The sequence below is a fragment of the Crotalus tigris genome, unplaced genomic scaffold (genome assembly GCF_016545835.1).
Source record: "Crotalus tigris isolate CLP2741 ecotype Arizona unplaced genomic scaffold, ASM1654583v1 scf7180000017564.2150845, whole genome shotgun sequence".
NCBI classification, from domain to species: Eukaryota; Metazoa; Chordata; class Lepidosauria; order Squamata; family Viperidae; genus Crotalus; species Crotalus tigris.
This window is the reverse complement of record NW_024096475.1, coordinates 1208242-1232285: the sequence shown is the minus strand read 5'-3', so window position 1 is coordinate 1232285 and position 24044 is coordinate 1208242. Positions and strand designations below refer to the sequence as shown.

The following is a 24044-nucleotide window of genomic DNA, read 5'->3' as shown; positions in this document are numbered from 1 at the left end:
TTATCTTCAAATAACTTTTCTAGATAGATGTGTAGCAACAGAAAAACTTCCCTGTGTATTTGAAAGAGTAAGAAAAAAATAATGATGGTCTGGGGGCTAGGGGGAAAATGTGGGGGGGGGTTCCCCTAGACAACTTGAGTAATTACCATGGACACCAAGCAATTTGGAAATGACATACCCCCAGAGACTAGGATGCTGACAGAGAGCAGCTGTCATGTTATGGAGCAAGGATGACTAGAGCTAGACCCTTAAAAGCTGAGAACAACGTGGCATGGTCTAACTTTGGGTATTTGCCCTTGTTCACACATTGTGCTGTGCCACTGATACATACGTAAAGCACAAGAATGGGTTCTAACGGCCTAAGCCAAACTAACCATTTTGTGGTTTAACACAGCAGGTATGCTCAGGGACTATGAATGTCAGCATTTTCTGTGACTTAGTATCTTCTTAGCTTTCTTTTTTTCCCAAAAAATAAATAGCAATACCACTTAGGCTTCACAGTGCTTTATAGCCCTCCCTAAGTGGTTTACAGAGTCAGCGTATTGCTGCTATGGAGCCCATGGCAAAGCAAGATCTTTTGAATTATGCTAATTCCTTGCTGGTATGAACATACACCAATCTTTATAGGTATCTATGGAGCTTCTTAATCATCCAGGTCATGGTTGTCCCAAAGGTGCTTTTTTAAGAGGCTTCTTGGATAAGAAGCAACATGTCTTCAAAGAAAAACAAAAAGTCCAGTTGCTCTTGAAAAAGCCCCTTTGGGACAATCTTTATAGAGCATCTCTTTTATACAGCCCCTTTTTACTTTCCTATTTTTCTACCCCAGAAGTAGCTGAGATTCATAAAGAGATTGGGGAGGAGAGATATTGAAGTCTCTGTTGCTTTTCACAGGGAGAGGAATTAAAGACTTCTTTGCCTGAGGCTTGCTGTGCGTAGGAATAAATCAAAAAGTAAAGAGTATCACTTGGCACCCTCACCTTTTTTGATTCATGTTATAAGCTCTGCTGGTTGGGATTTTCCATCTATACAGAGAACATGGCTTTTAAGTAGAATTTAATTCGTATTTGTAAGCCTCCATGAAGGTTTATTTTTCTAGACTTTAAGTCATCTATTCATTTTTCCTTGCCGCCCTTCAGTTCTCCACTTAGAACTTAGAACATAGATCATAAAATACAGAATAACAGTATTAGAAGGGACATTAGGGGTCTTCTAATCCAACTCCCTGCACAAGCAGGAAAGTCTATAACATTTCAGACAAGTAGCTGTCTAGTCTCTTCTTGAAAACCTCCAATGATGAAGGCAAGCTGTTCCACTGGTTAATTGTTCTCCTCACTGTTAGGAAATTTCTCCTTAGTTCTAGGTTGCTTCTCTCCCTGATTAGTTTCCATCCATTGGTTCTTGTCCTGCCTTCTGGTGCTTTGGTAAATAACTTGCCCCTTTCATCTTTGCGACAGCCCTTCAAACTTTCAGGACAATGTCAGTTTCGCATAAAAGAGAAAAAACAAATATCAAGAAAGCAAGCAAAGAACAAGTCCCTGAATCCCAGGTGGAGACATAGAATACTAAACCATGGGGGGGGGGGGGTTTCTATTATTGAGTGGCCTCAATAGGTGGCAGCACCTTGTTTGGGCTCCCAAGATGAACAAGGCCAGGTTCCCGTTAGCACTCAGAGGAGACCTTCCCAGGAATCCCAGCACAGTAAGCTTGTGTGTGTGAAGTGGGAAATGTCCTCTGTGGAGCTCCATCCCTGAAGTCATTCCAAAGCAAAATCAACTTGAGGAATTACTTTTAGGGTTCAGTGGGTTGAAGAGCATCAGCTTCTTCTAGAGTTGTAATAAAGCATTTGCCTTGTGCTTGAGAGTCAGGAGCATGATCATAAAACAGAGCTGTGGGTATTGCCAAGACAGGCAGGGATAGTAAACAGAGTTGTGGCTGGAGAGGGGGTGTGAGACTGAATGCACCCTTCAGCTCTGCTTAAGACAGCAGGACCAGAGAGGTCATCCATAGATAAGGTTTGCTTTCTTCCTCTCCTTTTCTCCCTCCCTCCCTCCCTCCCTCTGTGCCTTCTCCACACCACCCTGTCCTCCCTCCCCTTTTAATCCTAGTGTGTACTGAAGGGATGAGAGTGAATGTGGCAGAGAGACGCTAGGGAGAGATAGAGAGAGACGCACCGCGAGAGAGAGAGAGAGAAAGAGAGAGAGAAAACGCGCGCATGGCGGACTCCACACACCCCAGGCGATCCCGGGTATTGTCTTGTCCATCCTCTTCTGGCCGCAGAGATGGCTCTTCTCCAGACAGGGCTGAGGCGAAGCCCAAAAAACGAGCTTTCTACCTGGTGAGAATGAAGCCCCTGAAGGAGCCGGTGATCAACAACAACAACAACAACGTGTCTTTTGTGATCCACTGTCACATAGGCAAGGAGATCAAGCACATATGCAGCAACTGCAGTTGCGGGAAGGAAGCCCGTGGCGGTGAGTCCGACGATCTTAGTCGTGAAGAAGTGGGGGAGAGAGAGAGAGAGAGAGAGAGAAAGCGAGAAAGAAATAAATATATCTTTTCTGGTGGGGTTGGGCGGTTAGTGTCCATCGGCGCCTTCTTCCAGTTCTGGAAAGCTGCGCTTGCTGCTCCAAAGGAGGAGAGGAAGAAAAGACAGGAATTTAACGCCTCGACACGCCGCTTGGCATGACAAGCAGAGCACAAAACAAAACAAAACGCCCGCCTTTTTTCTTTCTTTCCTTTTTTTTTTCTGTTTACTTTCAGTTGCCCGCGTTCCCGGGGAATGAAACCGTAATGGCTTTGGGGGGGGGAGGCGGTCGTGTTTGTTTTAACCGCCACTGTTTTTTTGTTTTGGTTTGTTTTTTTTCTTCAGCCGTGGCCCATCAACTTTGCCGCCCCTCCTCTTTGCACATGCCGCATTACGAGTTCGGCTAAGTTGATTAGGAGTGTTTAGGAGCCGGCTTTTAATGGGATCGATTTCATGCGATGCTCTGTCTGTAAACCAACCGGATTGGTTCTCTTGGGGGCGAGAGGAGAGTTGACGGGCGACTTGTCTTATTGGGATGAATCGAGCACCTTTGGTCAGGCTGTGGTCAACATCTTCCCTCCCCCCCCCCTGCTCTCTTTTTTGACCCACAGTGCAACATTCAAAGGGGGCCTTCAGGCAGAAGTCAGTGGAGTTGAAAGGGTTTAAACGGGGGTCAGTCCAGCCCTTCCCATCCGTTTGTCAGAGGCGAAGAAAACGTTTCAGATAAAGGGTAAAAAAAAAAAAAAAAGTTCTCGTTTTATCTGAGTCAGCAACTGAAAGAGAAGGGGGAAAGTGTCAAGAGGCATAAGCAAAAGCCAAGCAAAAATATGTTGGAGGAGTTATCAGCCATATCCTATTAAATGTGTTTCATCCTACTGGGGTGTGAGGGGGGAGGAGGGGTGTCCTGATGTTCTGTATTTTAGCTAACAGATAAATCTACTTGTGTTAGGAGAGGATCAGATGAATATGCCAGCCAGTGTTCATTCACTGAAGGTCAGTGAAAGGTTTTAGCTGCAAATTAGAAGAGACAGCTAGGACTATCACCGCTGTTTGTTATTTGTTTCATTTCTCTATTTTTAATATGTAGTGCATTTTGAATAGTCACCATCCTGCCTGGAAGAATTAAATAGTACCTGTATCTCAATTCAGCTACCCAAAGCAGTGCAGCAATTAAATAATTGTGATGTACAGTTCCTCCCGGCCATTCTCTCTTTCACCAATGGAAACGTACTAGTATAATTAGAATTACACACAAGCACACAAACAGGCTGAACTGAGATTGCATGGAGCAGCAGGATGGCTTTTTACTACATTGGGATCCAAATTTTTTTTTTTCAGTTGTGCAACTGGGGCTAAGAAGTAAAATTCACTCACCATTTGTCTCTATGCTTTTGCTACCCTTCTCTCCCTGCCCATCCTTTCTGTGTATTAACTATGTCAGCAAAGTTCACTAGAAGTTAAACCAAGGAATTTGCAAAGCAAGATCAGCGAGTCGCCTTATGATTTTAATGTGCTTCATGGATTTTCCAAAGCTGGGCTATGCCACTTATTTAACAGATACACTAAAACTGCTTTGATCTAATTCATCTTTAGATTGCAGTGTATTTATTAGCATCCTTGGTCTCAAAATGTATCAAGGCTAACAGAAGGGGGAAAACATTAGTTAAGGCTGGCAAACACCAGATGCAGAAAACCCTAAACCCTTGCTCTCATTTTACTGATCATCTACATTTTTGCAGCTTGAATATCTACAACAGGCAAATGATTGGTGGACATATACAAATAAGACCCCCTTCTGTAGAGGTTTTAAGATGATAGTCAGTTGTTAAGTACCGTGTATGAAGTTAAAAAAGAAGTAAATGATCCAATGTGTAATAGAAAAGAAATTGAGGTGACTGCTAATTTAGATATTGCCAATTTTACTTCTTATTTTACTAATGCTTATTTTTTGAGAGTGGCGCAGCCACGATCAGTTAGGATCTTGTTCGCTGAAACCTCTTGAAAACCAATCAAAAATTAGTAATAAACTAAATGTACAGATTCCATTCATTTCAGTGAGACTGTTATTACAGTATTACAGCATTCTCAGTGGATTATGTCCATTGTTCGTAACAAGTGTGTATGTATGTGTTTCCATTCAGTCATGTCTGATTTTTGAAAACTACCTGGACAAGTCCCTGCAGGTTGTTGTTGTTTTTTTTCAAGGTTTTTCCGAAGTGGTTTGCCATCATCTCCTTCCTAAGGCTGAGAGAGACTGATTGATTCAAAGTCACCCAATTGGCTTCATGCCCAAGGTGGGACTAGAATTCACACTCCTGGTTTCTAGTGAAGCGCCTTAACCATTACATTAAACTGACTTTCTGCAACAACATCATATTTCTCACAGCAAAACAATGCTCCTAATGTAGCATATAAACCTTCACGCAGGCCAGGGGTGAGTAACCAGAAGCTCATGAATCCGTTTTGGTAGCAAGATATCTTTGAATATCTTTCTTGAAAGCTAGCAAAGTGGCTCTCACCATCTTGAGGAGGAAAGCATGAAAAATGAAGACTAAGAATAAGCCTATATCTCAGTATAAAAACAAAGGGAATCTGCAAAGTTCCCCCAGCCTTCCCTTCCCTATTTCATCCTTAGTTATCAGAAACCCATTTCTGCCTCAGACACTACAGTATCTACCTCTGAAAAGAAAAGGCAAAAACTTGAAAATGACTTTGCCCAAGGAGCAGGCTTTCATTTTCCTATTTGCTGTTCTTGGAAGGAAGACATATTGGATTTTGTTTTCAACGAAAAAAATCTCAAGGATTGCGCTTGAGATCTGTTTACAAAGGACACAAATCACTTTTGTTTCCCCAAAAGGAAATGCGTTCTGTACCCAGTGACATTGATTGAATAACATTTGCATATGCCAAATGCAGAAACAAAGCCGATGGTATTATTAAATGTAAGATTTCTCTCTCACTACAGTCCGCTGCTCAATTTATTATCGTGCTGGAAACCGATTGAGAATTTCACATTTCTGCTCTCTGTACTCACCGTTCTTTCCCTTCAAATTGTACTTGAACAACTTTCCAAATAGAACAGCAACTGGAGGCTCTTGAGCATAAATGAAGATGCTCCATCTAGCTCATAGGGCTCTAAGCCCCTAACCCCAAAGCCCACTCTGCCAACTTTAGCACACATCAAAAGGCTTTTGCAAATGTCACTCTCTATCAAACACTTTGTGGCTTGGTTGCTTTAGGAAAAGTGTGGCCTGGTCAAGCTGAAGAAAGAGGGTGGAAGTTCGTTCTCCAAGCTTGTGGGATGATTTGCGAACGCTTCATTATCAGCTAGGTAACATCTTCAGTGGAGTTTAGGGGATGTCAGTGTCAGTGTTCCTCTATTTATAAGGCTTCATTTGGTCAGTAGGTCTTGTGATGGGGAAGTCATGTCAGGTGAGGGTCTTGTGATGGGTCAGGTGTGGGTCACGTCAGGTGAAGATCTTGTGATGGGGAGGTAAACATCAGGTGTGTGTCATTGGGAGGTGAAGTACTGGTTGGGGGGGGGTTGCATGGGTTGGTTGAGGGTCAGTTCCATCACTGTTTGGCTGTGCAGTTGATCCCTATACATCCTACCCCCACGCTATAGATATTCGCCACCGTCGCAAGTTGAAGAAAGCCATGGTTACAGATGCTCTGCTGTTATTGCTGCAGGAGGAGACAGGGAGTCATGGTCAATTTCTCCTGCACAGAGAAGAGCAAATCACGGGCTTGTTCTTTTCCATGCAGGCAGAGTTACATAGGTGTGGAGGATGAAAATCACAGAGAGGAAAGAGCTCACCAGGTCGTCTGATCTCTCAGTAAGCAGAAAGCTGGATTCAGCCTTCAGACCAAATCCTGTTCTCCAATCCTGAAACAAGAAGTTTAGAAAAAGAGGTGACTCTACTCTAGTGGCTACAGTACAGCTAGTCCTCGACTTACGACCACAACAGAACCCGAAATTTCTGTTGCTAAGCGAGACATTTGTTAAGTGATTTTTGCCCCATTTTATGACCTTTCTTGCCACCGTTGTTAAGTGAACCACTGCAGTGGTTAAGTTAGTAACACGGTTGTTAAGTGAACCTGCCTCCCCCATTGACTTTGCTCGTCAGAAGGTCACTAAAGGTGATCACCTGACTCTGGGACACATGGCAACCGTCATAAATATGAGCCAGTTGCCAAGCATCCAAATTTTAATTATGGGACCACGGGGATGCTGCAACAGTCACAGGTATGAAAAATAGTCATAAGTCACTTTTTTCAATGCCAGTTGTAGCTTTGAACGGTCAGTAGCTGAACTGTTGTAAGTCGAGGACTGCCTGTACTACATTATGGTAAAAAACAAAATTGGTTTGAAATATTCTCAGAAGTAAAGCTTCAAGACACCTCATTGCAGCACTATAGCAGCCTACCAAGAAGTCTGAAAGTCCCCAGTTTATAATTTAGATATATTCCTACCCTGGATCAAACATTCAAAGGGAGAAAGGATGCAATTTTTCCATGCTACAGAGATTAAAAGTTTAAGAGGGTATTGTACCAACATGGAGACATTAGACATGGGGCAAGTGTGTTACTATTATATTTATGCATTATATCAGGGGTCTTCAAATTTGCCCTTTTATGACTTGTGGACTTCAACTCCCAGAATTCCTCAGCCAGCCTGCCTGGCTGAGGAATTCTGGGAGTTGAAGTTCACAAGTCATAAAAGGGCCATGTTTGAAGACCCCTGCATTAAATAATGAGTAGAGGAGTAATAACTCAAAAAGCTCCTGCTCAAGAGTCATTAGTCACTTCCTCACATAGAAGTTAGGGAGGGGAGGAAGTTAAAAAAACAACAACATTCTGTTGGCAAAATGGATGGTTTTGAAAGATCGCTTGCAGTAGTCCTTTGAGAGGTGTGAGTGGATGGGAGTAATAGACAGACCAGAAATGTTTCTATAGAATACTATCTAGCACCTCCAAACAATCAGCCACATGGAATTTGGTTGTCGGCAGTGCTTTTTTTCTAAAAAAAAAAAAAAAAAAGGTGCCGGAACTCACTCACGTCATGCAACCCACCTTGCCTACCCTACAAGGTTCCATCCCAAAAAGGTACTGGAACTCCGTTCTGGGCGTTCTATGAGAAAAAAAGCCCTGGTTGTCGGTTTGATCAAGATTCTATTCTCCCATGCAAGAATCTAAGGATGCTACAGGAAGAAATAGTAAACGCTTAGGTAAACACCTTCTAGCCATTCGTTCCTATTAACACCTTGCTTTTAGCTGTTATCCCAACCAACTCAGGAAAAAGAAAAGATTTAAATGCGCTTTAGGCATTGCATTTGTTGACTAGCCTGATGGTTTGTTTTTACACAGCAACCACTAGCAAGGAGACTATAAGGATTATAATCTCCAGTCTGGTACTTTCTTGGATTACAATCAGAACACTTGGCTTTTCATTTTCTTTGACCATGTTGGTGGAATATGAAGAGGGCAGTAGTCCCATTTATCTGCAGAATACCAGGCTGGAAAAGATACTGGACTTGTACAATCTCTTGCAAAGGATTCTCCATATTATTTGAATACTTATTCCCTTTTTTTTCCAATACAGAATATCCATAAGTGTGAAATAGCCAAGGAACTGAGGCTAATGCTCATCCTGTGCTTGTAAGCCATCTAGATGCCTGGGAGATCTTTTAACTAGGAGAGTCATGTGTGATAGAATTAATGTAATTGTTACTAGATGTTAGTGTTGATTCTGTTGATATAATAGTAGTAGTAGTAGTAGTAGTAGTAGTAGTAGTAGTAGTAGTAGTAGTAGTAGTAAAGTTGGAAGGGACCTTGGAGGTCATCTAGTCCAATCCCCTGCTCAGGGAGGAAACCCTACATCATTTCGGACAAATAGCTGTCCAGTCTCTTCTTTAAAACTTCCAGTGTTGGAGCATTTACTGCTTCTGGAGGCAGGCTGTTCCACTGATTAATTGTTCTCACTGTCAGGAAGTTTCTCCTTAGTTCTAGGTTGCTTCTCTCCTTGATTAGTTTCCACCCGTTGCTTCTTGTCCTGCCTTCAGGTGCTTTGTAAAATAGCTTAATTCCCTCTTCTTTATGGCAGCCCCTGAGATATTGGAATACTGCTATCATGTCCCCCCTTGTCCTTCTCTTCGTTAAACTAGACATACCCAATTCTCGCAACCGTTCCTTATATGTTTTAGCCTCCAGTCCCCTAATCATCTTTGTTGCTCTTCTCTGTACTCTTTCTAGAGTCTCAACATCTTTTTTACATCGTGGTGACCAAAACTGGATGCAGTATTCCAAGTGTGGCCTTACCAAGGCATTGTAGAGTGGCATTAATACTTCACGTGATCTTGATACTATCCCTCTGTTAATGCAGCCTAGCACTGTGTTGGCCTTTTTGGCAGCTGCAGCACACTGCTGGCTCATATTTAGGTGATTGTCTACTAGGACTATGATTATGAAGTTGTGTTGCTTAGGAAGCGCAGCAGGAAAACCCTTGAGATTTGTTAATCACAAAGGACAATATCTTTCTCCTTTAGAAAGAGAGGCCAATAATTTCAATTCCCATCTGGATATTAAGAAATGATGATGATGAAGAAGAAGAAGATGGTGATGGTGATGGTGATGATGTTGGAAAGGACCTTGGAGGTCATCTAGTCCAACCCCCTGCTCAAGCAGGAAATCCTATACCATTTCAGACAAATGGTTGTCCAGTCTCTTCTTAAAAACTTCCAGTGTTGGCGCATTCACCGCTTCTGGAGGCAGGTTGTTTCAGTGGTTAATTGTTCTAACTGTCAAGAAATTTCTCCTTAGTTCTAGGTTGCTTCTCTCCTTGATTAGTTTGCATCCGTTGCTTCTTGAATCTTTTGATTCAGCTGTTCTAGCAGAAACGGGGGAGGGATTCTTTGCAGTTAAATGAAACCTTTTCTGTTAAATAAACAAGGTGTTTATTTTGTTGCAATTAAAAGTAATTATTGAATCAAATCACTCTTTTCTGGGCAGGTTATAAACCTAGTAGCTTCTCCTCATGTTTATGTTTTTCCATTACTAATTGAAATGGCACTTCAGGAACTTTAGCAATCTTTCCTAACCAACTCTAATATGAACTTTACAGAGGCAGCCACTAATTCTTTGAAATAATTTAAGTTCATATTTACTCAAAGCTGTCTCAGTACAAGCTTTAATATATCCTGAATAGCGGCAGGGGTGAGAGGATGTAGCATGGAAAACAGAGGAAAATTGTAGCGCCGTTGAGTTCGTGGTAATGGTTAGGTAATAGTTAGAAAGAAAGGGGAATCATAAAAACAACATTGGACGATATAACATTATAAAATCCCATTCTGATTGATATCTGAGCCTTACAATTCAGATTCCAGATGGATAATTAGATCTCACATATTTGAATAACTTAATTTAAAAAAAAAAACCTCGTCCTTTATTATTTGTCTGTTTCTTCAGTCTGTATGGCTGCCCATCTCAGCAAGTGACCCTGGGTAGCAAACAATCTTAAAATAAATGAAAAACAATTTCCATCATAAATAGAAAAATTAAAATACACAGCAGCAAAAGAAGAAGCTTTCACTTGGTCAAAAACTTGTCTAGAGCAGCAGAGGATTCTGAGTGATTTACAAATTCTGTAAAACATTTAAGACATGCCTCTGTGACACTGATTTTTCCCATGTGTCGGGACTATTTTACAGTATAATAAAGAAATATTGAATTCTGTAATTCCTTGCCTGCAGTTTGAAATAGCATGGCCAAAATATAGAAGGAAAAATTAAACATGCAGTTGACATAGACTGACATTATAGGTGTCAGCTGGGAAAGGAAGTATGTTGCACAGCAAGAAATCTTCCTCCTTAACATATTTGTGAAGCAAAATTGGGGTGTGCATTCTTCTTCTTTGTTTGGTATATAAATGTGCTTGAATTAACTGCAACAATATAATACATTGGACTATTTTGACTGATCTTGTAAACTAGTTACAAGTGGATTGCATTGGAATTGTATGATTTTTAAACAAAACAAATCCTGAATCTAAGACCAGGGAATATAACACTAATGGCAAGTGAAATTGTTTGCTCAAGCACACTTCAGTGCTTCAGGCTTTCTGAATCCTAAGGGAACTTGAGAGGACCCTTGGGTAGAGATTAACTATGCGGTTGCCAAATCCCACGAGTTTTACATTGTTTATATTTTCTTCTACCTTACAGCCCTCTGCTTAGTTAATATGTGTAAATTTAAGATATACTTGTTTAATGCTTTCTAAGATGTCTTAGATTGACTGTCCCCACCATGGTGCCCTCCAGATGTGTCACTTCACAGTTCTAGTGTTCCCCAACTACCATGGCCATGGTATATCTGGAGATCTCCATGCTGTGAAAGACAATTCATAGCTCCACCCTCAGAGCCCTTCATAATTATGTTGTGCTCTTTGAATGCTGCCTTGAATCGCTTGGCAACTGGAGGGCCTTAGAAAATAGAATTAATAACAACAATAGCATTCCTGCTGTATGGAAAGCAAAGTAGTCACCAAACATGATCTAATGTATTACTATAAATCCTTTGTTAGCCCTATGCAGTGCTTCAAATTATCATGTCACTTTCCTTTGAATAATACTGTAAACCAGGGGGTCTCCAAACTTGACACCTTTAAGACTTGTGGACTTTAGCATGCTGGCAGGCTGAGGAATTCTGGGAGTTGAAGTCCACAAGTCTTAAAATTGCCAAATTTGGAGACCCCTGCTGAGAATTATGGACTTTTTCCTCCATTCCCTCAATTAAACACCTTGTTGCATTTTTCCCCCTCAATGATTTATTCATTTATTTATAGTTATATTGTACATATAATTTATACCCACTTAGATAGAACATATAGAACTCTGACTGGAGAAAATGGAGCCATAGATATTAAGGGCCCATGCCACCAAGGGCTTTATAATTAACAATCAGCATTTTGAATTATACCTAGTAACCAATATAATTTATACAGCTGGGTATTTATTTTACTGAAGTGTCTCTATCCATCCATTCTGAGTAGTTTTCAAAGGCAGCTCCATGTAGAATGCATTATAATAACCAACCATGTGGATGAGGGTATGAATGTCTTCACCAAAGCATCTCAGTTGAAGAACAGTTGTAATTGACAAATCAAACTAGGTGATCCCCAGGCTGTGGTTTCTATCTCTTACTCTAGAATCCAGGAGAAACCAGTTTATTTTATGTATTTGTTTGTTAAATTTATTTGCTGCTATCTCACCATGGGGCTACTCTAGGCAGCTGAGCACCTACTTCTTCTAACTAAGGGAATGCAACCTCATTGAGAGACACACTTAGAACTAACCAGTGTATAGTGGTTTGGGGGTAAACAGACATGTTATCTTGCTGGAGTTTCATTTGGATCTATTTCTTCCCACTCAGTTCTTTATATAGGCTCCAGACACCATGTAAGGATTTCCACAGCATCTTCTGCTTTTGCAGGGCTGTAAATGCACAGCTGGATATCATCAGTAGCTCATGAGCTCTCCTAGCAATTTCATGTAAATATTAAATAACATGTAGGAGTTTTGAAGCAAGAATGGCCAAGTACTCAATTTCTTGTATCCTTCTCAGTTGGACTTGCCCACTTAAGAAGGAGCAGAATCAATGTAATGTGATGACTCCAGCCATTGAAAATGATTTAAAAGAATACCATGGTCAGATGTCAAATGTCCTTCCTTCCTTCCTTCCTTCCTTCCTTCCTTCCTTCCTTCCTTCCTTCCTTTCTTCCTTCCTTCCTTCCTTCCTTCCTTCCTTCCTTCCTTCCTTCCTTCCTTCCTTCCCATTGAACAAAACATCAAGACTAAAACCAATTCCTGTGTGTGTGTCACCATCCTCCCTCATTGTGTCCCTCTGGAAGCTACAAATTTGGGGGCAAACTTAACCAACATACATAGACATGTACTGTTCTTTGATGAAGGGTGCACAATAACCACACTCCCCTACTGGATCCTCCAAATAATCTCAGGTTTTTATGAAGAAATATAAACACCAATAGGGCTTGGAATATTCTGCAGATGAGCATAGCTAACCAACAAAAATCCTATCAAGAGCATTCTCACTTGGAGATTGGAAGGGTTTGTAACATTTCATCACAGATTGTGTTTCTAATTTATCACTTTCAGTCTCAAATTTGAAGCCTGCCTCTGCCTTTGCTTGTTGTATAATATATATATAGCCACCAGGAGACAGTGACTATGAAGGAAAAGGTACATTTGTAGAACCAGTTCTTGTTTAGAGCAGACCTGCAGAGCACATAAAAGGGGAAAGGCCAGAATAATACCTTTAAAATAATCACAAACCATAAGGGAATAGTTGTGGTGCCAATTAACTGTATGGTGGTTAGTAATGTGGCTATGTCCGTGATGCCTGGACGTGCTTGACTGTATCTGTCAGGGCAGATGTGGCTGCACAAATCTGGGCGGCCCTCCTTGTGGCAGCCACATCTGGTGGCAATGAATTGATTATTTTGCAAAAAAAACTTCACACAGAGCTGCTTGGTGGGCTGTATGTTGTGGTGCCAGCCTGCTTTAGAGGCTGGCTATCCACACTTGCATGCAAATATATCAGTTCCATTGAAGATACAGACAAGTCCCTAGTTATATATAGACATTTTCAGTACAGTTACAATAGCACTGAAAAAAGAGACTTATGACCATTTTTCGCACTTACGACCATTGCAGCTTCCCCCCCCCCATGGTCACCTGATCAAAATTCAGATGCTTGGCAACTGGTTCATATTTATGACGGCCACAGTGATACGCTTTTGCGACTTTCTAACAAGCAAAGTCAATGGGGAAGCCAGATTCACTTAACCCCCTTGTTATTAACTTAACCACTGTAGTGATCCACTTAACAACTGTGGCAAGGAAAGTCATAAAATGGGACAAAGTTCACATAACAAATGTCTCACTTTACAACAGAAATTAATGGGCTTGATTGCGGTCATAAGTCGAGGAGTACCTGTATGTCAATGCATTTTTATTAATAAGGTACATTCTGCTTATTGGGTTGAAGTCTGAGATTCTTTCCTTTAATACAATTTCCCATTTCAGATGCAGAGAATGGCATGTTTTAATCAGCACAAATTGTTCTTATTATGCTAGTAAGGAAATAAAATCGGTTACTGAAAATTTGCTACACTAATCCCCAAAAAATCCTATGTTCAAATAGCCATTTGGCTGTGAACCTTAATGGCTGACTTTGTACCATTTTTATTTCAGTCTAAAAACTATAGAGATATAACTTCTGGGAAGGCAGGTGAAAAATAATCAGAATGTAGTTGTTTGTCATCAAGAATATACGCATAAAATTTTGCTGTCTATTTTCCATTCTTTTTTTTTTTGCCATTCATAAGCCTGCTATTAATGCAAATAAGCAGCCTTTAGAAATTGCTTTTGGTAAACCAATTCATGAAATTGAAGACCAGAGCTGTTCAGTCTTATTCTAGACCATTTTGCCTCCAGATTTTTGTAACATTGCTATGACTGACTGTAAGGACATCCTGCTCTCCTGATACATGTGGGCAGCATTGCTTGAAGTAGGATTAATAAATATTCTATTTCTGTTCCTGCCTTCTGTGCATAGTGCAAAGTGAATATTATTTTTAAAACTTCAGGGAACAAAAAGTTCTGGTTGTTTCTTTTGGCCTTAAAGATCAAGTTGGATTTAAAAAAAAAAAACATTCATGTCCAGTATGATGCAAAGATAATTATCAGATGAATCATGCTTATGTATTGCAAACAGTAAAATTGGAAATAAACATGTAATACAGTAAGTTTATTCTTGTGACTGCAGATTGTAAGAAGAAAGCCAGAAACAAAAAACAAAAGAAAATAAAATGTAACTGTTGCGTCCTTGGCGGGAAAACAGACACGAGAAGCAGCTGGAGTTCTCAGGTTCTTTTATTCAGCGTTCAGCTTACAGGAAGATGGCTTCAGCTCAGCCCAAACGCCTCACAGCCTCTTATATAGGCAACTCCCGGGTAAATGGGTTACTTTTCCCGCGCCAGCACCCGCGCATGCGCACGGCGCTGGCGACAGCCTGTCTGGTCCCGGGCAGCTTTGCACCTGCCCGGGACTGCCTGCAAACGCCCGAGCCGTTTGCAAGGCTCGGGACATAACACCCCTTTCCCCCGGGCTAAAACTACTATCAACATACAACATTTATTTTACACGACAATTTGCTCCCCAGTGTTCCCACTGTTTACTGGCTTTTGTCTTGCCAACAATGTTATGTAATCTTCTAGGTACTTAGGAGATTTCTTTGCTCTCTGTGACCTTCTTAGCTCTGGGTTACTGGCATAAGTCCCCTGACTGGAGGGAGGCGTGAGCCTGTTCTCTCTACTGTGCCCTGGTGTCTTCCAAGGACTGTGCCCCGATGCCTGGCCTGCTTGCTTGCCCACCGGGCTCGTCAGGCCAGGGCTTCTGTTGCTTTGTGACCTGGTTGTCCTACCTAGCTGTAGACCCTCAGGCCCCTTGAAGTGATAGCCACTGCTGGGCGTCTCTGTAGAACCCCCTAGGTCAGTCCAAGACCTGTCAGGAGGCTGTCTATTCCCTGAACCCCATTCTGTGTTTGGGCTCGTGTGGGTTTCTGTACTCTCCCAAAACTCAGGTGTCCCCTGATTTGTGCTAGGGATGTTGTAGTCGGGACTTGGTTCCTCGACTAGCTCTGTGTATGTTTGACCCCCTGTAGGATTTGGGGTGAGGTCAGGCCAACCTTGGGCATTGTGTGCCAGCTCTCTTGCGGGGAATGATTTGTTGGGATGCCCCCGGGTATCCTCCGTTGCTGGAGTGCTGTGTGCTGTGTGTGGAAAGTGAGTATGCCCCCGGGGTAACTCCCTGGCTGGAGTAGGCGTGAGTGCCTGTTGTGTGGGTAAGCTCCAAGACTTCCTTTTCGGAGCAATTGCAGAACCTTGGGACGAGCCGTTTGTGGCTCCCTCAGTGGCGATGGGCAGTAGCTCTTGCCCTTCCCTTTGCTCCAAAGGGTCCCCCTCCCCCCCTGGAAAAGACCCAGGAGTTTCAGCAGAAAAGTCCCGCCTAGAGCGGAGTTGGTCGATGTGCCGACGCAGGACACGACCGTTGTCCAGGGCAACCTCGTAGGAGAGAGGACCTGTGATCCTGGACACAGAAGCGGGGACCCATGTATGACCAGGCCCGTAATTGCGAGCCCAAACCGGGGCACCCACAAGTAGTTGTCTAGGTGCCCTAGGATGTGAGGTAGATGAAGGCAGTCTGTCCGGATGCAACCGGTCAAGTCTCGTAGTAAGTTGGCGCCCCCAACGAAGTTCAGCTGGACTTCTCCCTGTAGAAGTGGACGGTGTGGTGCGATAAGAAAGGAGAAAGTCAGCCAACCTGTGATGCCAGTCCCCGTAGGTGAGTCTCTTCAAGGCGTCCTTTGCGATGCGCACCATGCGTTCAGCCATACCGTTGGTGGATGGGTGAAAAGGCGCAGATGTGGCATGACGAATCAGGTTTGCCTGTAAGAAAGCTTGGAATTCGGAGGAGGTGAATTGAGGGCCGTTGTCAGACACAATGACATCTGGCAGCCCGTGTGCAGCAAAAATCCCCCTCAGTACCTGAATAGTCTTTGCAGTGGTGGTGGACGAGACAGGCACAACCTCAAGCCATTTTGAATGGCTGTCAACAAGGACCAAGAAGAACTGGCCCTGAAAGGGCCCAGCGTAGTCAATGTGCACCCTAGACCATGGGGACTGTGTTTCCTCCCATTTATGCACAGGAGCTTGGGGCATCTCCGGGCGAGATCGTTGGCACATGTGGCATGCGTGTACCTTAGCCTCAATATCTTTATCTAAAGCAGGCCACCACAAGTGGCTGCGTGCAAGAGCCTTCATACGAACAATGCCAGGATGACCCTCGTGGAGGGATTCTAAGACCCTAGTCCTCATTGAGGTGGGAATGACAACTCTGTTTCCCCAAAGCAAACAACCCTGAGAAAGGGACAATTCGTTCCTTTTGGACCAGAAACTCTGAAACTCAGGACTAGGGCAGTGCTCAGGCCACCCGGACAGGACCCAGGAGCGGACACGTGAAAGTGTGTGATCTGTACCTGTTTCAGCGGTAACATCCCTGGCACTAAGAGGAAGCTCGGGCAAGGCTTGGATTGATAGAATGTTGACAGCTGGCGCGGGGTCAGCTTCTACTACTGGCAGAGGCAACCTACTGAGGCCATCAGCATGGCCCATTTCTTTCCCAGGCTTGTGGAGTAATGAAAAATCATATGCAGACAAAAAAATAGACCACCTAAGCATTCTAGGGGAAATGATGTGGGGAGTCTGCTTACGTGTGGTAAACAGTCCCAGCAGAGGCTTATGGTCAGTGAAGACCGTGAAATGCCTGCCATATAGAAAATCGTGGAATTTTTTAATTCCAGCAACAACAGCCAGAGCCTCCCTGTCTATCTGAGCGTAGTTGCGCTCGGCAGAAGACAGTGTTCTGGAGTAGTATGCAATAGGAACCTGAGTTCCATCAGACCTGAGGTGACTCAGGACAGCTCCAACCCCGTAGGGGGATGCATCACAAGCGATGCACACAGGGAGAGACTCGTTGAAATGTGCAAGAACACTGTTAGAAGTGAGCAAGGCCTTGACTTCTTTAAAGCAAGCCTCATGTGCTTGTGACCACAGCCACACAGCTTGTTTGTCTAGTAGCCTGTGAAGAGGCTCAGCTACACTAGCTTTATGTGGAAGAAAAGAATTGTAGAAATTCAGGAGGCCTAAGAAGGCCTGAAGTTCGGCCTTAGACTTTGGCCTGGGTGCTTCTAAAATAGCAGTTAGTTTGGATTCAGCAGGATGAATCCCAGCAGCATCAATTTTGAATCCCAGAAATTCAGTAGAAGGCACCCCAATCTTGCATTTGTCTTTTCTGAGCTTAAGGCCTGATTTCCTGAATCTTAACAGGACAGCCCTAAGCCTTTCAGCTAGAATGTGTGTGGAGTCTCCTGCAATCAAGACATCGTCAAAGTAGGGGCAGACCCCTGGTATACCTCGTAGTGTGTTTTCCATTACGCTTTGGAAAATCCCAGGAGCGACATTCACTCCAAACTGCAGCCTTTTTACCTTAAAGGCTCCCCTGTGGGTCACAATAGTCTGAGCTATGGCAGCATCATCATCAACAGGCAGCTGTTGATATGCTTGAGCTAGGTCAAGCTTTGCAAAAACACGCCCCCCCTTGAGAGAGGCCAGGATGTGACTGACCACAGGAACAGGATAGGCATGTTGCTGCAATGCCTTATTGAGTGTGCATTTGTAATCAGCACAAATGCGAATGTCCCCATTTGCCTTTAGAGGCGTGACAATGGGGGTCTCCCATGGGCTGGAATCAACAGGTTCTAGGATTCCTTGTTGGATTAGTTTGTCTAATTCAGTGTCAATCTTACTTTTTAAAGCAAAAGGGACCCTTCTTGCTTTAATCCTAATGGGAGTGACAGTGGGGTCTAGCTTTAAGGACACAGGTGGTCCTTTGAATGTGCCCAGCTGGGGGCTGAAAACATCTGCAAATTCCTTGCAGACTTCCTGTAGGTCGAGTGTTTGTAAGCTGTTGAGTCCTGTGACGTGTATCCCCAGGGCCTCAAACCAATCGAGTCCTATGAGACTCGTTCTTTCACCCCCTACTACTAACAAGTCTAGTGGACCTTCAAAACTCTTGTATTGCACGTTAAGGGTGGCCTCCCCCTTAACACACACTCTTGAGTTCTGAAAATCAGTTAATACAATATCAGAAGGCCTTAACTTGGCCTTAGTCCCACTACTGGAACAAATCTTCCTAAATGTATGCAATGAAATGATGGAAAGGGCAGACCCTGTGTCTAGTTCCATAGATAATGGAACCCCTTGTAGCTTCACGTTGAGTGACAGCTTTTTCTTCATGGGCTTGTGTGTGCCTGTCCTACAAATGTTTCTACGCGAAGCGCAAAAACCTACCCTATTCTGGCTGGGGACTCTGGTACCCTTCAGGCGTTCTTCTTGAGGTTGTGCCTTTCGTCGGCCCAGACACACAGCTGCAATGTGCCCTTGTTTGCCGCATGCCCGGCAGGTAGCGGAGCGGAACTTGCAGTCGGTTCTCCTGTGGCGACCTCCACAGCCGATGCACTTGAGCGGAGCTGAAGAGCTTTCCTTCTGATTTTCTCCCTTCGCGGGGTGTAGACGGTCGACTTCTTCGTCCGGATCCTCCTCGGAGTTTCGTCGGACGTCTTCTTGGTGCACGGACGCACCCTCTGCACTGCTTCTGATCGGCCGCATGTTCTTGACGGCGCCGCCTGCTGCTTCTTCCGCGGTGGCTTCCCTTAAAGCGTCTTGGAAGGATAATTCTTCCTTAGCGAAAAGTCTCTGTTGTAGCTCTCGATGCCTCAACCCGCACACGAATCGGTCCCTCAGTCGTTCCTCGAGGTCCTTGAACTCGCAGGGCTTGGCGGCCTTCCGTAACGCGGCGATGTACTCCTTGGCTGACTCCCCGGACCGTTGATCCCTCTGCTCGAAGGTGTGGCGCCATGAGATAACGGACACCTTGGGGTGGAAGTGGTCCTTCAGCAGCTTCTTCAGGTCTGCGTAGCTTACAGACTCTACTGGAACAGGTGCTGCAAGGTTTTCTGCGATTTCGAAGGCGTCTTGGCCGCAAGCGCAAAGCAGGGTGGCAGCCTTCAAGCTATCTTCCCTCACTTGGTTTGCCTTGAAGTAGTTCTCCATTCTGGATACGTAGGACTCCCACCGCTCTGGATGTGAGACGTCGAATTCCGCAAGCCTTCCGATTTTCGCCATCTTCGGATCTTCAGGAGACGGGTCTATCAGCCAGCCTACCCCCGAATGCGCACTGGATTGGCGGGCAGCTGCTGAGTCAACACCGTTCCTCTTCCGCCGCTCAGGACTCCTTGGGTAAGCTTACACTTTTTCCTTTCCAGGTAGTGCAAGGCATCCCACCTTCGTCGCCAGTGTTGCGTCCTTGGCGGGAAAACAGACACGAGAAGCAGCTGGAGTTCTCAGGTTCTTTTATTCAGCGTTCAGCTTACAGGAAGATGGCTTCAGCTCAGCCCAAACGCCTCACAGCCTCTTATATAGGCAACTCCCGGGTAAATGGGTTACTTTTCCCGCGCCAGCACCCGCGCATGCGCACGGCGCTGGCGACAGCCTGTCTGGTCCCGGGCAGCTTTGCACCTGCCCGGGACTGCCTGCAAACGCCCGAGCCGTTTGCAAGGCTCGGGACATAACAGTAACAATAAAAAAATACATTTTTCTTCAAAGAAATTTCTTGAAAAAGTTATTATTAGACACAATAAAAGCTACTGGCGTGGAAAATAATCCTACTGTACCTAATTGAAGGAGTTTCTCTTTAACAAACTTCAATCTAATACTTGAAATCTTTTTTAGATGCCTAATGTCCTAGACCAGTGGTTCTTAACCTGGGCGATATTGCCCCCCAGGGGGCGATTCCATTTTTCAGGGGGGCGAAGGAACAAAAAGGGGGCAATATGGGGGCGATGGAGCGAGAGGTTAGGGGGACACTTTTGAGACCTTTTCGTACAGTGAATCGCTGTATATCTGTCGTACAAAAACATCAGATCACTCGCCATTAGTGGATTGAATTGTGTTTTCAAATGTTCCTCCAGCTAGCTTCAGTACAGAACGCTGTACATATGTGAATTGAATACACATTGCTTATCTTCATGCGCGTTGCGCAGCAGCCTCTACCCTTTTTATATTTCTTTTTGTGTCTTAAATTTCACTTGTAATTCAATCTTTAAATGTTACTGTTTTTCATTTCGGACATTTCTTGCAATTGAATTTTGTTTTCAGTGGTCATTACATTTAAGTGTCTTGAATAAATAAGATAATAATGAAATACATGTATCATGAAGTTTGGGAATAAAGTGACTGGTGGCACTAAAATTTTTCACACGGTTGAGATATGAGAAAAAGACTGGAAATAAATTATTTGCATCGATATGTCCTGATGACAATTTTAAAGAAAAGAAAACAAGTGTTTGCATAAATTGAAGAATTATTTCCTATATTGTGATTGAGAGGTTATGTTGGGGGAGGGGGCGATGACAACTTCCTCATTGGCTCAGGGGGGCGATTTGTTCAAAAAGGTTAAGAACCACTGTCCTAGACAACTAGTGCCAAACAAAGAATAAATAAATGATAAAGAATCATGTTTAGTGTGCAAACCCTATTCTAAAGCAGCCCCTTGCAAAAAATGTGACAGCTACACTTCTACAGTTATGCTTATTTGGAATGCTATTATGCATCTGTTTCGCCTTTTTTCCCCAATTGAGGTTCACCATTAATGACACAACTTCCTTTGCGTTTCAACAAAGCGTCTGAGAAAAGGAGAAGATATTGCTATGTATGGTCCTGTCATTGAAGTAACAATGCTTGTTAGCCATATGCTTTAGACCAGGGCTTTTCAACCTTTTCGCCCATTGTATCACTTTTAGGATATGGCAACATCCGAATACCACCACTCGCCTAGCAAGGTGTCAAAAACTTGATGACCAAAAAAAAAAAAAGGAAAAAAGTGATGAAGTACAGGTAGTCCTCAACTTACAACAGTTCGCTTAGTGACTGTTCGAAGTTACAATGGCACTGAAAAAAGTGCCCCCCAAGCCACAGCTGAGCAAGACACCTGCCTGCCTGCCTGGCAGCTCTCTTCCTCCTGTCCGAGGTTTTCATTGTTGTGAGCCCTGGTAGCCCTGCAGCTCCAGCCATCTCTCGCTCAGGCTTGTGCGGTGCTTCCACCTGTTCAGCTCATTCCCCTCCCCCGCTGCCACTTTTCTAGGATGGTCACGTACCACCTGCCACGTGCCAATGTACCACAGGTGGTACCCATACCATTGGTTGAAAAGCCCTGCTTTAGACCTTAACTCACAAATAAAAACAAATCTTAAGTTGACTGTACTCATTAGCAGTTTTTAGTTGGATAAAGACAGTTTGACATATTGTGCCATTGATTGGCACTCTAAATAGAGCATTAGTTACCCAAGGCTGCATATCTCATTGTAGTAAACTCTAGTTTCGTCAGTTGGTTACAGATAATTAGCTATTCAGTCTAAGACTTGTTTTTGTTTTTTGTTTTTTTGTTCTATGCTCTTTTTGTGAGTAGATTGCATGGTCTGGAAATAGTATATTTAAGTTTGCCATATACCCATATCTCTATCCCAAGGAAAGAGAATACACTATTTCTGTTATAGTGAAGGTAGTTTCTTGCCAAATGCTAATCCATTGTGATGGATTTTGAAAAAGTCTTTTGAGAGAAAATGTCATGAAATCTTTGTTGATGAAGGAACTAATGCTAACGCTACTCCCTGTTTGGGGTGTTACTTTAGTTGCCACACTTCTTCTGAAGCTAACTAAGACAAAAGGAGCCGTTGGTACGGAAAACAATCATACTATATAACTATAACTATTATAACTATAATTAATCATACAGCATGGCTGGCAAGCAAATTCTGGGAGCTGAAGTCCACAGGTTTTACACTCGCCAAGTTTGGAGACCCCTGATATAACCAAATGAAGCAGTACCTATTTTGCATGCAAGAATTCCCAGCTTCAGTTTTATACTTGAAATCTTCTACAAGTGTCTGAAATCCTGGGAAGCTGATAGTCCAAACAATAAAGATAATTACTTAAAACACACCACTCTGTTGTAGTGTAGTGCTTTCCAAAAATCTTAAAGTCCCAGCTCCACAAATTTTTCCATATATGGTTTCGTATTATACATTTTAAAACATATGATGTGTTTTTATCATTTCTTATGCAAAAGGGACAATGGGACAGAAGCCAAGAGTTGACAATTATCTGCTTTATTATTGTTCTGTTGCTTATCTGAAAAACAGTAGTGCTGTTTTTGCTTCACTGAAACACAAGGATTGCCAACCTAATAGAAAGTTTATTCTGTTGTGGATAATGGCTAAATCCAAGTGCCCTCAATTATTTTTATAGGAACAATATCAGTATCTCAAATACAGCCAGACCATTGCCTTATTTTTGCTAAGAAAACTATATGGTTGTGTATAGGTAGTCATTAGAAACTGAGGTTGACTTTATGGAACCATTATCTTTTTTATTTTATCTCATCCTCTGTTAATGATCTCAGAGCATCTTTTGCAGAATTCTTCATATATAAAGGGGCCCTTTTCAAAGTACTAGATTTGTAATGAATCTTCACAAACTTTTAGAAATTCTGTGCTCTTTTACACAAGTAACTTTGGGAAATATGGTGGAAACTTTTATTCCATTGTGGGAAATAAATCATAATATGAATATCAGGCTAAATTAAGCTATGTTAAGCCATAAAATGGCTTTCTTGGTTTTGCCTTCACAATAACAAATGATAAACATATAATATATCTTAGCACTAGGTTTGAATCCAGACACAATGAGAAAGCACGCTTTCTTTACTTCCTTGCTAATACTGCTTCTCCACAAGAGGGGCCAGGTTACACCACCAACAGCAAACTGTGGGAGTGGCATGTTTCTGGGTACAAAAGTATGTATTTGAAGGTGGGGAGAAGATGGCAAAGAGATTTATTGGGCACTAGATTAACTGTGCAAAGGAAAAGATTTTCAGCATAGACTGAAAGCTGGCGATTACTGCTATCTGAATAAGGGGAAATTGCTGAGAAATAAAAACATAGATATATGCAGAGTGGGTGCTAAAATCAGAACCTTCTTCCAGAGTTTACATTCACTGAGGTTTTTTTTTAAGCAGACTCAATTATGAAGCTCTGGAAGAAGGATGCTGAATGGATAATCTTTCAATCCTGCAGTATCATATTTGAGTCACCTCTTTTATATTAGAAATCCCTCAGCTCTATTAAATATGGGACCAAATTCTCTCGCACCCCTATAGTATATTTAATGAAGGCTGAAGGTAGTAGATTCAATGAAAGATGAAAATACAACATGTTGCCATTACAGAGCATTGCATGCCAAAACAACTAGACACAGAGACAGTTTTTTCCCTTATGCCATCACTCTGCTGAGCACTTAATTTAAGTTAGACATAAGATAAGTTCTGTTTTATGTCTAAGTATATTACCTGTGTAGTATGGCTATATTACTTTTATCCTTCTCATCTGTTCCACTACCTTCTTTGTTGATATCATTATTTTGATTATTATCCTTTGTTACTATGATTAATATTATTTTGTTGTTTTGCATGTACACTGAGAGCATATGCACCATAGACAAATTCCTTGTGTGTCTAATCATACTTGTAATGTAGACATGCACAGTGAGAAGTTTAGGAGGAGTACTGGTGTTTATTCCAAAAGAACTGATGATCTCAGTGAAGTTGTTTGGTACCCAGACTGTTGTTGAGACCAACAATCCCATAGAGATCTATGGGAGAGAAAGGAGCTGCCAAACTCAGTACTATGAGTAAAGCTTTATTACTAACTAGTTTGCTTGCCTGTGAGTAGTTTGGTCATAGTTGGATTATGACAACACAGGTTAGGCCTG

At 42.8% G+C, this 24044-nt stretch overlaps 1 protein-coding gene across 10 annotated transcripts in view; it reads left to right on the top strand.

Moving 5' to 3' along the window:
• PHACTR1 (phosphatase and actin regulator 1) overlaps window positions 1-24044 on the top strand; it is a 253304-nt gene that overhangs the window by 141606 nt on the left and 87654 nt on the right. For 4 of the 10 annotated variants that reach the window (XR_005557421.1, XM_039349341.1, XM_039349294.1 and 1 more), the window contains exon 1: window positions 2144-2471. The exons of the other annotated variants lie outside the window; for them this stretch is intronic. Coding sequence is in view for 3 of the 4 variants with exons in the window: in XM_039349341.1 (XP_039205275.1) it covers window positions 2213-2471 (259 nt within the window). In the remaining variant the exon portion in view is untranslated. Of the gene's footprint in view, window positions 1-2143; window positions 2472-24044 lie in introns of those variants that run through there. 10 annotated transcript variants of the gene reach the window in all.